The sequence below is a fragment of the Coregonus lavaretus genome, assembly GCF_964263955.1.
Source record: "Coregonus lavaretus genome assembly, contig: HAP1_SCAFFOLD_1515, whole genome shotgun sequence".
Taxonomy (NCBI): domain Eukaryota; kingdom Metazoa; phylum Chordata; class Actinopteri; order Salmoniformes; family Salmonidae; genus Coregonus; species Coregonus lavaretus.
The window spans coordinates 68,505-82,423 of NW_028158062.1; the positions used below are offsets into that span (position 1 = coordinate 68,505).

A 13,919-nucleotide genomic window follows, 5' to 3' on the forward strand; every position below is an offset into this window, starting at 1 on the left:
ATGTAATTCAGTTCATATGTTTATATATCTCCTGTACATATGTATATAAAATCGGATATACTTTTGTAAAATAATGTGTGATGGATGGCATTAAATAAAAAAAGTATGTTTTAAAACATTGGTATTTTGTCTGAATTCTCCCCGCCTGTGGTATTGATTGATAATGGTTAGAAACCATGACAATAACAAATGATGTTGTTTGAAAGAAGCCTTTGTATTCGAATGTGTCCTGTGCTGAATGTGAACAGTTACAGTGCATTCAGTATTCAGACCCCTTGAATTTTTCCACATTTTGTTATGTTACAGCCTTACTCTAAAATGGATTAAATTGTTTTTCCCCCTCAATCTACACACAATACCCCATAATGACAAAGCAAAAACAGTTTTTTAGACATTTTTGCAAATGTATTAAAAATAAAAAACTGAAACATCACATTTACATAAGTATTAAAACCCTTTACTCAGTACTTTGTTGAAGCACCTTTGGCAGCGATTACAGCCTCGAGTCTTCTTGGGTATGATGCTACAAGCTTGGCACACCTGTATTTGGGGAGTTTCTCCCATTCTTCTCTGCAGATCCTCTCAAGCTCTGTCAGGTTGGATGGGGAGCGTCGCTGCACAGCTATTTTCAGGTCTCTCCAGAGATGTTTGATCGGGTTCAAGTCCGGGCTCTGGCTGGGCAACTCAAGGACATTCAGAGACTTGTCTCGAAGATACTCCTGCATTGTCTTCAAATCAAATCAATCAAATCAAATTTTATTTGCCACATGTGCCGAATACAACAGGTGTAGACATTACCGTGAAATGCTTACTGACCTTAACCAATAATGCATTTATTTTTTTATAAAAAAGTCAAATAAAACAACAAAAAAGTGTTGAGAAAAAAAGAGCAGCAGTAAAATAAAATAACAGTAGGGAGGCTATATACAGGGGGGTACCGGTGCAGAGTCAATGTGCGGGGGCACCGGCTAGTTGAGGTAATTGAGGTAATATGTACATGTGGGTAGAGTTAAAGTGACTATGCATAAATAATTAACAGAGTAGCAGCAGCGTAAAAAGATGGGGTGGGGGTGGGGGTGGGGGGGCAGTGCAAATAGTCCGGGTAGCCATGATTAGCTGTTCAGGAGTCTTATGGCTTGGGGGTAGAAGCTGTTGAGAAGCCTTTTGGACCTAGACTTGGCACTCCGGTACCGCTTGCCGTGCGGTAGCAGAGAGAACAGTCTATGACTAGGGTGGCTCGAGTCTCGAGTCTTTGACAATTTTGAGGGCCTTCCTCTGACACCGCCTGGTATAGAGGTCCTGGGTGGCAGGAAGCTTGGCCCCAGTGATGTACTGGGCCGTACGCACTACCCTCTGTAGTGCCTTGCGGTCGGAGGCCAAGCAGTTGCCATACTAGGCGGTGATGCAACCAGTCAGGATGCTCTCGATGGTGCAGCTGTAGAACTTTCTGAGGATCTGAGGACCCATGCCAAATCTTTTCAGTCTCCTGAGGGGGAATAGGCTTTGTAGTGCCCTCTTCACGACCGTCTTGGTGTGTTTGGACCATGATAGTTCGTTGGTGATGTGGACACCAAGGAACTTGAAGCTCTCAACCTGTTCCACTACAGCCCCGTCGATGAGAATGGGGGCGTGCTCAGTCCTCTTTTTTTCCTGTAGTCCACAATCATCTCCTTTGTCTTGGTCACGTTGAGGGAGAGGTTGTTATCCTGGCACCACACTGCCAGGTCTCTGACCTCCTCCCTATAGGCTGTCTCATCGTTGTCTTGGCTGTGTGCTTAGGGTCGTTGTTCTGTTGGAAGGTGAACCTTCGCCCCCAGTCTGAGGTCCTGAGCGCTCTGGAGCAGGTTTACATCAAGGATCTCTCTGTACTTTACTCCGTTCATCGTTGCCTCGATCCTGACTAGTCTCCCAGTCCCTGCCGCTGAAAAACATCCCCACAGCATGATGCTGCCATCACCATGCTTCGCCGTAGGGATGGTGCCAGGTTTCCTCCAGACGTGACGCTTGGCATTCAGGCCAAAGAGTTCAATCTTGGTTTCATCAGACCAGAGAATCTTGTTTCTCATGGTCTGAGAGTCCTTTAGGTGCCTTTTGGCAAACTCCAAGCGGGCTGTCGTGCCTTTTACTGAGGAGTGGCTTCCGTCTGGCCACTCTACCATAAAGGCCTGATTTGGTGGAGTGCTGCAGAGATGGTTGTCCTTCTGGAAGTTTCTCCCATCTCCACAGAGGAACTCTGGAGCTCTGTCAGAGTGACCATCGGGTTCTTGGTCACCTCCCTGACCAAGGCCCCTTCTCTCGATTGCTCAGTCTTCCGACCACTCAGCTCTAGGAGAGTCAAATCAAATGTTATGTGTCACATGCGCCGAATACAACAGGTGTAGACCTTACAGTGAAATGCTTAGTTACAAGCCCTTAACCAACAATGCAGTTTTAAGAAAAATAAGTGTTAAGAAAGTATTTACTAAATATACTGAAGTAAGAAATAAATAAATACAAATGTCTGCAGCATTAAAGGTCCCCAAGAACAGTGTCTTGGTGTTTCCAAACTTCTTCCATTTAAGAATGATGGAGGCCTCTGTGTTCTTGGGGACCTTCAATGCTGCAGACATTTTTTGGTACCCTTCCCCAGATCTGAGCTCTATGGACAATTCCTTCGACCTCATGGCTTGGTTTTTGCTCTGACATGCACTGTCAACTGTGGGACCTTATATAGACAGGTGTGTGCCTTTCCAAATCATGTCCAATCAATTGAATTTACCACAGGTGGACTCCAATCAAATTGTAGAAACATCTCAAGGATGATCAACGGAAACAGGATGCACCTGAGCTCAATTTCGAGTCTCATAGCAAAGGGTCTGAATACTTATGTAAATAAGGTATTTATGTTTTTTATCGCTTTGTCATTATGGGGTATTGTGTGTAGATGGATGAGAAAAAATAATACTGGAAAAGGGAATGGGTCTGAATACTTTCCAAATGCACTGTCTGTGAGTCAGGGAGTTTCATAATAAACTGCAAACTCTCTCTGCTGTCTGCCCTAATCTGAAGTTAACAGCTGCCTCCTAATGGCACCCTTCCACGTTATAGTGCTTCTGGCCACAGCAGAAACAACAACAGTTGCCGTCTTAAAAATACTTCCTCATTTATGTTTTGATTCTGAAACTGAACACATTCTAAGCTTCCTGTGTCAAGAAAATGTTAGTGTGCATCCCAAATGCCTGTGGGCCCTGGTTAAAAGTAGTGCACTAAATGGGGAATAGGGTGCGATTGGGACCAGTGACCCCACCCTGTCTGTGTGTTGTGAAGACATTCATATTTCTAAGTCTAACCATGCTGTACCAAACTTTACTATTAGCATCAACATTAACAGTATTTCTTAACCTCTTCCTTGTATACAAAGTAACCGTTTTAGAAGGTGATATCAACAAACTCAGAGGAGATGTTTTAAACCTAAAGCGACAGCCTAAAGAATCCACTGACGGGATGATAACTGGTGTGTCCAGAACATGGGAGGTATGTGATTCAATTGTATATTGGTATCAGTTACTCCACAGTCTTATGTTCTAGGGATAGCTTGCACCAGACTAACCTGTGGAGAACGTACGGATCATTCACTCCACTGCCGTTTAAAAGCTCTAAGGAACATGTTTACTGCATTGTCTTACGTTCTAAGGATGACATGTAAAGGGAGATCCTTTTCTTCGACTTCTCTGTTTTCTGTCAGAGATCAAAACGAGCAGCTTCTCTGAAGTGGCAGAGACGGACAGAGAAAGACTCTCAGACTCTGGGTTCACCGACAGCATCCTCTCTGAGAACGAAACGGGAGCAGGGGGGCAGTAGTGGAGGGACAGTTGGTATGAGTTAGTGTCACTGAGCATTTTAGATCTTTTGAGGACGGTTGATGTTTTTATGCCACTTCAGTACCTCCGTTTTCTGTCTGTAGCTCAGCAGTCGTTTCTGCAGCTGTCAGCCAACATAGAAGAACAGCCATTTGTTAGAGGTAAAGACTTTACTCATTTGGCTATGAATTTTAGTTTCAATCTTCATCACAAGCTAAACGTATTCTAGCGACCTTAACACAACACCTAACAGTCTCGCCAAGGGGTAGGATCTCTTGTTGTAACAGCTAATTGTGTTGGGTTGTTGAGTCGCTGGTTCATGGGGCTTGCTACAGTATGTTATTTTTCTTCCCCAGGAAATGTGACGGTGATTCCTTGGACAGTTGCTGTGCATCAAGGGGAGGCCATCTCCTCCACTGGAGACAGAATCATCGTCCAACAAGATGGCTTCTTCATAGTGTTTGGCCAGGTATATTGTCAGAGATACCACCCCTTTGTCTTGCATATCAATGTGCATAATGGGTTATGCTGCAAATGTAAGGGAGATGGTTCGGTGACCATGCTAACCTTGCTTGAGGCCCTAGGCTTAGTGGGCTACTCTTCTGGGACACAGGACACCTGCGTTGGAACCATGACAGTCACACGGTGTAGAACATTATGATGACCACATGGTTCATCCTGTTGTTTCCCAGGTGTTGTTCCAGAGCCAAGGCACCATCCTTGGTCACATAGTGCGTCGTCGAGGAGCCAATCAGAGATCCACAGAGCTGCTCCGCTGTCTACAGGAGATGCCCCAGACCAACTATGCCAATACCTGCTACACTGGAGGTGAACCCAACCCAACACCTGTGGTGTTTCCACTACTAGGAAATGAAAATGGGAGATCAGTTGTAGTGGACAGTAATATTGATCATGTATGATATTATAAATACCTCACACGTGACTCGTAAAAAGACTAAGCAATTAGCCTATTAAAATGTTTATCTGACTCCATAAATATAATTAGCAAGTTGTTTGGATTCAAAATCTGAATTGTTGACCAATAGTATTACTGTAAAGTTAACCTCCAATCAGATGTCAGGCCTACATGATGTAACCTCTGATTCTCAGAGGGGGGTTGGACCAACACAGAGAACGCCGAATTCCTCAGAAAACACATAACACGTTCTTACAGTTGATATGAAGTGTCACTTCTAGGGCTGGGCTGCTCTACAGAGTTACTTCCTGTTCACTTCCTCTCTGTGTTCAGCGTCTCTATGAGGCTTTGTCTGGTTGTCTGTCCTGTCTCAGGCATCGTGAAGCTGGAGAGAGAAGATGAGCTGGAGCTGGTGATCCCAGATCGACCCCAAGCCCAGGTCTCCATGGACGCAGACTCCACCTACTTTGGCATCATACAGCTGAACTGACTACGAGGAGACAGACGTCACCAGCAGGATGTGATGTCATGTGGACGTCCTCCCCTTACAGGATGAGCTCTTCTCACTGAGCTATTGTAAGAACTCCACATCTGTAGTACACTGAGATCCACGGACAGTGGAAGATGGCTGGGAGAAGACGTTTTTAATCGGAATAATGACAATATGAAATAGACCTTGAATGCTGTTGTGCTGAGCATGGGTGATGATGTCCAACGTTGAATGTTGGGTTTTTATGTGTCAATAATTCAAGTGTAATAAAGTATTCCGGTAGTCCTGAATCCACCTGGTGGTTGGATGCATTACTCTGTCGTCACAGGATATTTCTGTGTGTGTGTGTGTGTGTGTGCGCTGTCATCACAGAGTATTTCTGTCTGTGTGCTGTCATCACAGAGTATTTCCATGCGTCTGTTTATACCCTTTCAGGATTTCCCTCCTCCCTCTCTCCTCTCCTTTATTTATTCTTCCTTTCTATTTCTGAAAGGTTTCCATTTCCAGGACTATAGCAGGAACTAACAGAGGATAAATATACCCGGGTAGGAGGACAGGCTGGTTGACATAATATCCCTCTAATCTAATGACACAATCATTGGGATTATCAAAACTGTCATGTCTAAATAATTACATAGTCATTATGGTAATTTTGTGTCTAAATAATTACAAGTCTTTTATGGTAATTTTGTCTTTTATTGAATGCCACATCCCATTTTTTATAGTATTTTTTAAATGTTATATTCTATAAAATAGTCTATTTTTAATACACTAATAACAACAACAACAAAAAGCCACATTTCTGTCCATCTCCAGACTTGTAGATATGTATCTCTGTGCTGTAACAATGTGTCATGAGTAATGAGTTTGTTGAGTAAACAGGTCCACAAAGCGTATCTGGTGTCCACAGCTTGTCTTGTCTCCTCTTTGTTTATGACCGGCAGCTATAAATGGTGATGCAGACTCATGCACCCTAGTGTAGTGTTGTCAGGACAGACCCAGGAGAATGATCAGACCTACGGCGACAACCATCAGATCCCTTCTACTGCTGTGCTGCTCGCTGTCTCACAGCCTCATCCAGCTCAACACCGGGACTGGAAGGCTACATGATGACCAACAGGTAGGATGGTGAAGTCTTTTCAATATATTAGTCAGAGAAGTAATGCAGATTTAATGGAGCTGATTCAATTAACCATTCTCACCTGATGAGAAACCTTGCCTGGTGAATCAATTAACCATTCTCACCTGATGAGTAACCTTGCCTGGTGATTTAATTAACCATTCTCACCTGATGAGTAACCTTGCCTGGTGATTCAATTAACCATTCTCACCTGATGAGTAACCTTGCCTGGTGATTCAATTAACCATTCTCACCTGATGAGTAACCTTGCCTGGTGATTCAATTAACCATTCTCACCTGATGAGTAACCTGTGGATATACTCGGAATACATATCGGAATACATATCCCAAAGGAAATAAATGATCTCACTTCAATACATTTTTATAGAAAGTTAGCAAAAATAGATAAGATCTTACTACCATGGAAAGGAAAATACCTGTCAATTTGTGGAAAAATCACCCTGATTAACTCTTTAGTATTATCCCAGTTTACCTATTTGCTTATGGTCTTGCCTACGCCTAGCAAACAGTTTTTTAAATTATATGAGAAAAAAATATTCAATTTTATTTGGAACGGCAAGCCAGACAAAATTAAAAGAACATATTTATATAATGAATATGAATTCGGAGGACAGAAATTATTAAATATTAAAGCATTAGACCTATCACTAAAATCTTCAGTCATCCAAAAGTTATACTTAAATCCGAACTGGTTCTCAAGCAAATTAGTAAGATTGTCTCACACAATGTTCAAGAAAGGCCTTTTTCCCTTTATTCAGATTACAACCTCTCACTTTCAGTTATTTGAAAAGGAAATAATCTCCCAAATGTCACTATTTCTAAAACAAGCCATAGAAAGTTGGTTGCAATTTCAATTTAATCCTCCAGAAACGACAGAACAAATAATGCAACAAATATTGTGGTTAAATTCAAATATACTAATTGACAAAAAACCTTTATTTTTTGACAGAATGTTTAAAAAAGGTATAATCTTCGTAAATGATATCATCGGTAGGACTGGTGGAGTTATGTCGCACATGCAGCTAACAAAAACATATGGAAATGTCTGCTCTACCCAAAATTACAACCAAATAATTGCAGCCTTACCGCAAAAGTGGAAGAGGAAAGTGGAAGGGGGAGAAAGTAAGGAACTTGTCTGTCGGCCTTGCATTAAAGAACATAATTGGTTAAAGAAAATTGTGATAAATAAAAAAGTATATCAGTTTCACTTAAGGACCAAAGGATTGACAGCCGTCCCATATAGATTGCAAAATAGTTGGGAAGAGATCTTTGACGTACCGATCCCATGGCATAGTGTTTATGAACTGACACGCAAAACGACACCGGATTCAAAAATTTGAATCTTTCAATTTAAATTATTATATAAAATTCTTGCTACCAATAGAATGTAATTTATATGGGGGATACAATCTTCCCAGCTCTGCAGATTTTGCTGAGAAGAGACAGAATCATTAGATCATTTGTTTTGGTTCTGTCCATTTGTAGCTTGTTTTTGGACACAGGTCCAGGAATGGCTAAAGGATTGCAATATTTACCTGGAGCTAACCCTGCAGATAGCACTACTGGGTGATCTGAAAAGTCATAGTCAATCAATCAATAATATAATAATACTTTTAGCAAAAATGTTTATTTTTAATTCACAATCTGTAGAAGCAATGAGAATAGAAAGGTTCAGAACTTTTGTAAAACATCACAGTACAGTTGAAATATATATGGCAAATAGAAATCCAATATGGATGGTGTTAAGAGATAGATGGGAGGTGTTGAATGGAGCTGAAGGATGGGACTAATAACAACTAACAACAACTAATAACAACAAGATAACTCATGTAAAGCATACTGTGTCCATAATAAGTATATAGGTTATAGGTTGAGAGCTTTTGTGAAAGAGCACAGTTAGAAAGATATGGCATTTAGAAGCAAACCGGATGGACATCATGAAAATGATCGGAGAGGTTGAGAGTAGAAGAAGTTCAGGAGCAAAAAAAAATAAATATATATAATAGAATTATTGTAAAATGAACTCTGTCCATAAGGTGTAGATAGTAAGTATAGACCGGAAGTAGAGGCCTGGGCATTGTTGTTCACTAATTTACTCCAAGTAGGGAAAGGATGGTGGGGTTGAAAAGTAATAAAGGGGAATATATATATAAAAAACATGGGGGATTGGAAGTGATGCAGACAATTACATTGATAGAAGATACAATCTATCTGCAATATTAAGCTGATCCATTCCCCCCCCAAAAAAAATAAAAAATAAAAAAATAATAATAAACCATTCTCACCTGATGAGTAACCTTGCCTGGTGATTCAATTAACCATTCTCACCTGATGAGTAACCTTGCCTGGTGAATCAATTAACCATTCTCACCTGATGAGTAACCTTGCCTGGTGAATCAATTAACCATTCTCACCTGATGAGTAACCTTGCCTGGTGAATCAATTAACCATTCTCACCTGATGAGTAACCTTGCCTGGTGAATCAATAAACCATTCTCACCTGATGAGTAACCTTGCCTGGTGATTCAATTAACCATTCTCACCTGATGAGTAACCTTGCCTGGTGAATCAATTAACCATTCTCACCTGATGAGTAACCTTGCCTGGTGATTTAATTAACCATTCTCACCTGATGAGTAACCTTGCCTGGTGATTTAATTAACCATTCTCACCTGATGAGTAACCTTGCCTGGTGATTCAATTAACCATTCTCACCTGATGAGTAACCTTGCCTGGTGAATCAATTAACCATTCTCACCTGATGAGAAACCTTGCCTGGTGATTTAATTAACCATTCTCACCTGATGAATAACCTTGCCTGGTGATTTAATTAACCATTCTCACCTGATGAGTAACCTTGCCTGGTGATTTAATTAACCATTCTCACCTGATGAGTAACCTTGCCTGGTGATTTAATTAACCATTCTCACCTGATGAGTAACCTTGCCTGGTGATTCAATTAACCATTCTCACCTGATGAGTAACCTTGCCTGGTGAATCAATTAACCATTCTCACCTGATGAGTAACCTTGCCTGGTGAATCAATTAACCATTCTCACCTGATGAGTAACCTTGCCTGGTGAATCAATTAACCATTCTCACCTGATGAGTAACCTTGCCTGGTGATTTAATTAACCATTCTCACCTGATGAGTAACCTTGCCTGGTGATTTAATTAACCATTCTCACCTGATGAGTAACCTTGCCTGGTGATTCAATTAACCATTCTCACCTGATGAGTAACCTTGCCTGGTGAATCAATTAACCATTCTCACCTGATGAGTAACCTTGCCTGGTGAATCAATTAACCATTCTCACCTGATGAGTAACCTTGCCTGGTGAATCAATTAACCATTCTCACCTGATGAGTAACCTTGCCTGGTGAATCAATTAACCATTCTCACCTGATGAGTAACCTTGCCTGGTGAATCAATTAACCATTCTCACCTGATGAGTAACCTTGCCTGGTGATTCAATTAACCATTCTCACCTGATGAGTAACCTTGCCTGGTGAATCAATTAACCATTCTCACCTGATGAGTAACCTTGCCTGGTGATTCAATTAACCATTCTCACCTGATGAGTAACCTTGCCTGGTGAATCAATTAACCATTCTCACCTGATGAGTAACCTTGCCTGGTGAATCAATTAACCATTCTCACCTGATGAGTAACCTTGCCTGGTGAATCAATTAACCATTCTCACCTGATGAGTAACCTTGCCTGGTGATTTAATTAACCATTCTCACCTGATGAGTAACCTTGCCTGGTGATTTAATTAACCATTCTCACCTGATGAGTAACCTTGCCTGGTGATTTAATTAACCATTCTCACCTGATGAGTAACCTTGCCTGGTGAATCAATTAACCATTCTCACCTGATGAGTAACCTTGCCTGGTGATTAAATTAACCATTCTCACCTGATGAGTAACCTTGCCTGGTGATTAATTTAAACCCAGTTGATCTCACAGATATGAACCCCTCTGACACATCTGAATACAGAGCTCAGTGACACTGTACTGTCATGGCTTCTTAGGCTGATATTAAATCTAATATCTGGTTTTGGTCACTGGAAGGCTTGTTATTTTGATGATGGATAGTACATTTCTGCTTCATTTGATTTCATACATATATCAAAACACTTTATAGACGGTGTTGAAAGCTTTATTATTATTTCATACATATATCAAAACACTTTATAGACGGTGTTGAAAGCTTCATTATTTCTCTCATCTTTGTCATTTCAAGGAGCCAACTTCTTTGCGGTTCAAGAACCTGTCATCTGTTCCTGAGGGGCTGGACGTGAGGCTGAGGGATCTGGATCTATCCAACAACTTTATCAGACATATAAACAGCCAGGGTCTGGGTCTTCCATCCCTACTGAGGCTGACCCTCAGCTACAACCAGCTGGAGATCATATCTGAAGGGGCTTTCAGAGATGTGGCCCAGCTTCAAGAGCTGAACTTGGCCAGGAACGCATTGAGCCACAATGTGGACAGTAACAGCCGAGCTCTCGGGTCTCTCCACAGACTGAGGAGTTTGGATATCTCCATGAACGGTCTGGATGATAAAGCGGTGGAACTCTACCTTCATAACAAATCAGTTCTAGAACATCTGGATCTCACGGGCAACGGTTTGACGCGACTCACGGCCAAGCTGTTTGCAGAGAGCCTGAGCATGAGAAGCATTCGCATTGAGAACAATCTGATCACGGCGATAGAGGAGGGAACGTTCGAAACGTTGAAGAAACTCAAGACCTTAAACTTAGCCAGAAATAATCTAGTCTACATCTGTGATTTTAAACTCCATCAGGTGAAACTCTTGAATCTTAGCAGGAATTCCATAGAGTTCTTTGTGACCCGTGAGGACGGTCACCCATACGAGCTGGAGATCTTAGACCTGAGCTACAACAACCTCCTATATTTCCCTATGGTCCCCAAGACCAACCAGTTGAGATACCTCCACTTACAGAGCAACATGGTGGGGGCCTTAGAGACAGACACCCTGATATCAGAGGCAGACTCTCTGTACAGAGAACTAACGAGTGATGATAAGGTTAAGGATGCTGTAGAAAACAACAACGTATACTCCAACTGGAGACTGATGCCGTTAGTTTACATGGACCTCAGTAGTAACCACTTCAGGTCTTTACCTTTGGAGACTCTGAGCCATCTGACGTCTTTGGTGACGCTGAACCTCAGCAAGAACTGTCTCCAGGACATCAGCTATAACACCGCGAAGGGCTGCAGCGGTCATGTTGGTTGCTACCGCCAACCTCCCTTGACTCTTCCTTCCCTACGCTACTTCGACCTGCAGAACAACGGTCTTCGACAACTCTCCACCTTGTTCCTGGAAGCCCTGCCGAACATAGAGACATTAAACCTGAAGGAGAACTCTGTGAGGCCTTGTGATCCAAAGGACCAACTGGGACCATCTGAGACAATGAGAGAGAATAGTCCAACTAATATGTCCTCCTGTGTTTCCTTCCGGAACATCAAGACTCTGAGACATCTAGATCTCCAAGACAACGGGATCAAAACACTCCATCAGAACACATTTGAAAGAACCCCTTTGGTTTCTCTCAACCTGGCCAGTAATGTAGATGTGATCTTGAATAGTGGCGCACTAGAAGGGTTGCAAAGTAGCCTCCAGTCTCTGAGTATCAGCGGTAATAACATGACAACCTCTGCCTTGTCTCTGCCTTGTCTGAAAGCATTGAGACGACTCAACATGTCCGACAACAACGTAGACGTCCTGCCAAGCACCATCAGCTGTTCTCCTTTGACAGAACTTGACGTGAGAAATAACGGTCTAACGTCCATGAATGAATCTTTGGTTGATCGCTTGTCTCTTTATCTTCATGTGTTGTATGTCAGTGGCAACTCATTCAACTGCTGTGACACCAAATGGCTCGAAGCCATAAACAAAGAGAAGGTGAAGATTCCGGACCTAGACCACGCTGTGTGCCTCCATGTCAACGGTACTCTGTTGACTGGCTTTCTGCGTAACCATTCACTGCACTGTTCATTGGAACTTAGCCCAAAAATAACAGAACTGAACCTCGGGCAAATAACAATAATAATGTTGTTTGTGTCGACAGTATTGATAACATTAGTTGTATTTGTGAAGAAGGTTTGTTGCAACACAGGGTCATTCATTGTGTAATGATTATGCATGTAAAACCAAAAGCTGTGTTCAAATACTAACATACTGTATACGACATACTTAATGAGTATATACTACAGTACCGGTCAAAAGTTTGGACACACCTACTCATTCAAGGGGTTTTCTTAATTTTCTTAATTTTCTACATTGTAGAATAATAGTGAAGACATCAAAACTATGAAATAACACATATGGAATCATGTAGTAACCAAAAAAAGTGTTAAACAAATCAAAATATATTTGAGATTCTTCAAAGTAGCCACCCTTTTGCCTTGATGACAGCTTTGCACACTCTTGGCATTCTCTCAACCAGCTTCATGAGGTAGTCACCTGGAATGCATTTCAATTAACAGGTGTGCCTTGTTTCCTTGTTTCCATCTTGGTATACAGAAGATAGTTTGAGTCAATCAGTTGTGTTGTGACAAGGTAGGTGTGGTATACAGAAGATAGCCCTATTTGGTAAAAAACCAACTCCATATTATGGCAAGAACAGCTCAAATAAGCAAAGAGAAATGACAGTCGATCATTAGTTTAAGACGAAGGTCAGTCAATCCGGAAAATTTCAAGAACTTTGAAAGTTTCTTCAAGTGCAGTCGCAAAACAATCAAGCGCTATGATGAAACTGGCTCTCATGAGGACCGCCACAGGAATGGAAGACCCAGAGTTACCTCTGCTGTAGAGGATAAGTTCATTAGAGTTAACTGCACCTCAGATTGCAGCCCAAATAAATGCTTCAGAGTTCAAGTAACAGACACATCTCAACATCAACTGTTCAGAGGAGACTTAATCAGGCCTTCATGGTCGAATTGCTGCAAAGAAACCACTACTAAAGGACACTAATAATAAGAGACTTGCTTGGGCCAAGAAACACGAGCAATGGACATTAGACCGGTGGAAATCTGTCCTTTGGTCTGATGAGTCCAAATTTGAGATTTTTGGTTCCAACCACCGTGTCTTTGTGAGACGCAGAGTAGGTGAACGGATGATCTCTGCATGTGTGAAGCATGGAGGAGGAGGTGTGATGGTGTGGGGGTGCTTTGCTGGTGACACTGTCTGTGATTTATTTAGAATTCAAGGCACACTTAACCAGCATGGCTACCACAGCATTCTGCAGCAATACGCCATCCCATCTGGTTTGGGCTTAGTGGGACTATCATTTGTTTTTCAACAGGACAATGACCCAAAACACACCTCCAGGCTGTGTAAGGGCTATTTTACCAAGAAGGAGAGTGATGGAGTGCTGCATCAGATGACCTGGCCTCCATAATCACCCGACCTCAACCCAATTGAGATGGTTTGGGATGAGTTGGACTGCAGAGTGAAGGAAAAGCAGCCAACAAGTGCTCAGCATATGTGGGAACTCCTTCAA

General features: G+C 41.9%; 2 protein-coding genes across 2 annotated transcripts; both read left to right on the top strand.

Annotated features, from left to right (window-relative positions):
* Positions 1-3,300: 3,300 nt before the first annotated feature.
* LOC311124457 (tumor necrosis factor ligand superfamily member 13B-like) lies at positions 3,301-5,538 on the top strand. Its single transcript, XM_084198606.1, has 6 exons — positions 3,301-3,513; positions 3,725-3,854; positions 3,944-4,000; positions 4,196-4,308; positions 4,532-4,667; positions 5,130-5,538. The coding sequence occupies exons 1-6, from the start codon at positions 3,331-3,333 to the stop codon at positions 5,243-5,245; spliced, it is 735 nt and encodes a 244-aa protein (XP_084054732.1). The 5' UTR covers positions 3,301-3,330; the 3' UTR covers positions 5,246-5,538.
* A 713-nt stretch (positions 5,539-6,251) lies between these two features.
* LOC311124458 (transforming growth factor beta activator LRRC32-like) lies at positions 6,252-13,180 on the top strand (the record flags this gene model as incomplete). The annotated part of the gene is made up of 2 exons (XM_084198607.1): positions 6,252-6,365; positions 10,634-13,180. 2 exons carry the CDS (start codon positions 6,252-6,254, stop codon positions 12,548-12,550), a joined length of 2,031 nt encoding a protein of 676 aa, XP_084054733.1. The 3' UTR covers positions 12,551-13,180.
* Between the last annotated feature and the right edge of the window lie 739 nt (positions 13,181-13,919).

What these genes read in the sequence shown, in the direction of transcription:
- LOC311124457 (XM_084198606.1), top strand. Translation starts at nt 3,331, where the DNA reads ATGCTGTACCAAACTTTACTATTAGCATCAACATTAACAGTATTTCTT. An exon ending in TCTTCATAGTGTTTGGCCAG is followed by an intron (nt 4,309 to 4,531) that starts GTATATTGTCAG and finishes GTTGTTTCCCAG; the next exon opens with GTGTTGTTCCAGAGCCAAGG. An exon ending in CAATACCTGCTACACTGGAG is followed by an intron (nt 4,668 to 5,129) that starts GTGAACCCAACC and finishes GTCCTGTCTCAG; the next exon opens with GCATCGTGAAGCTGGAGAGA.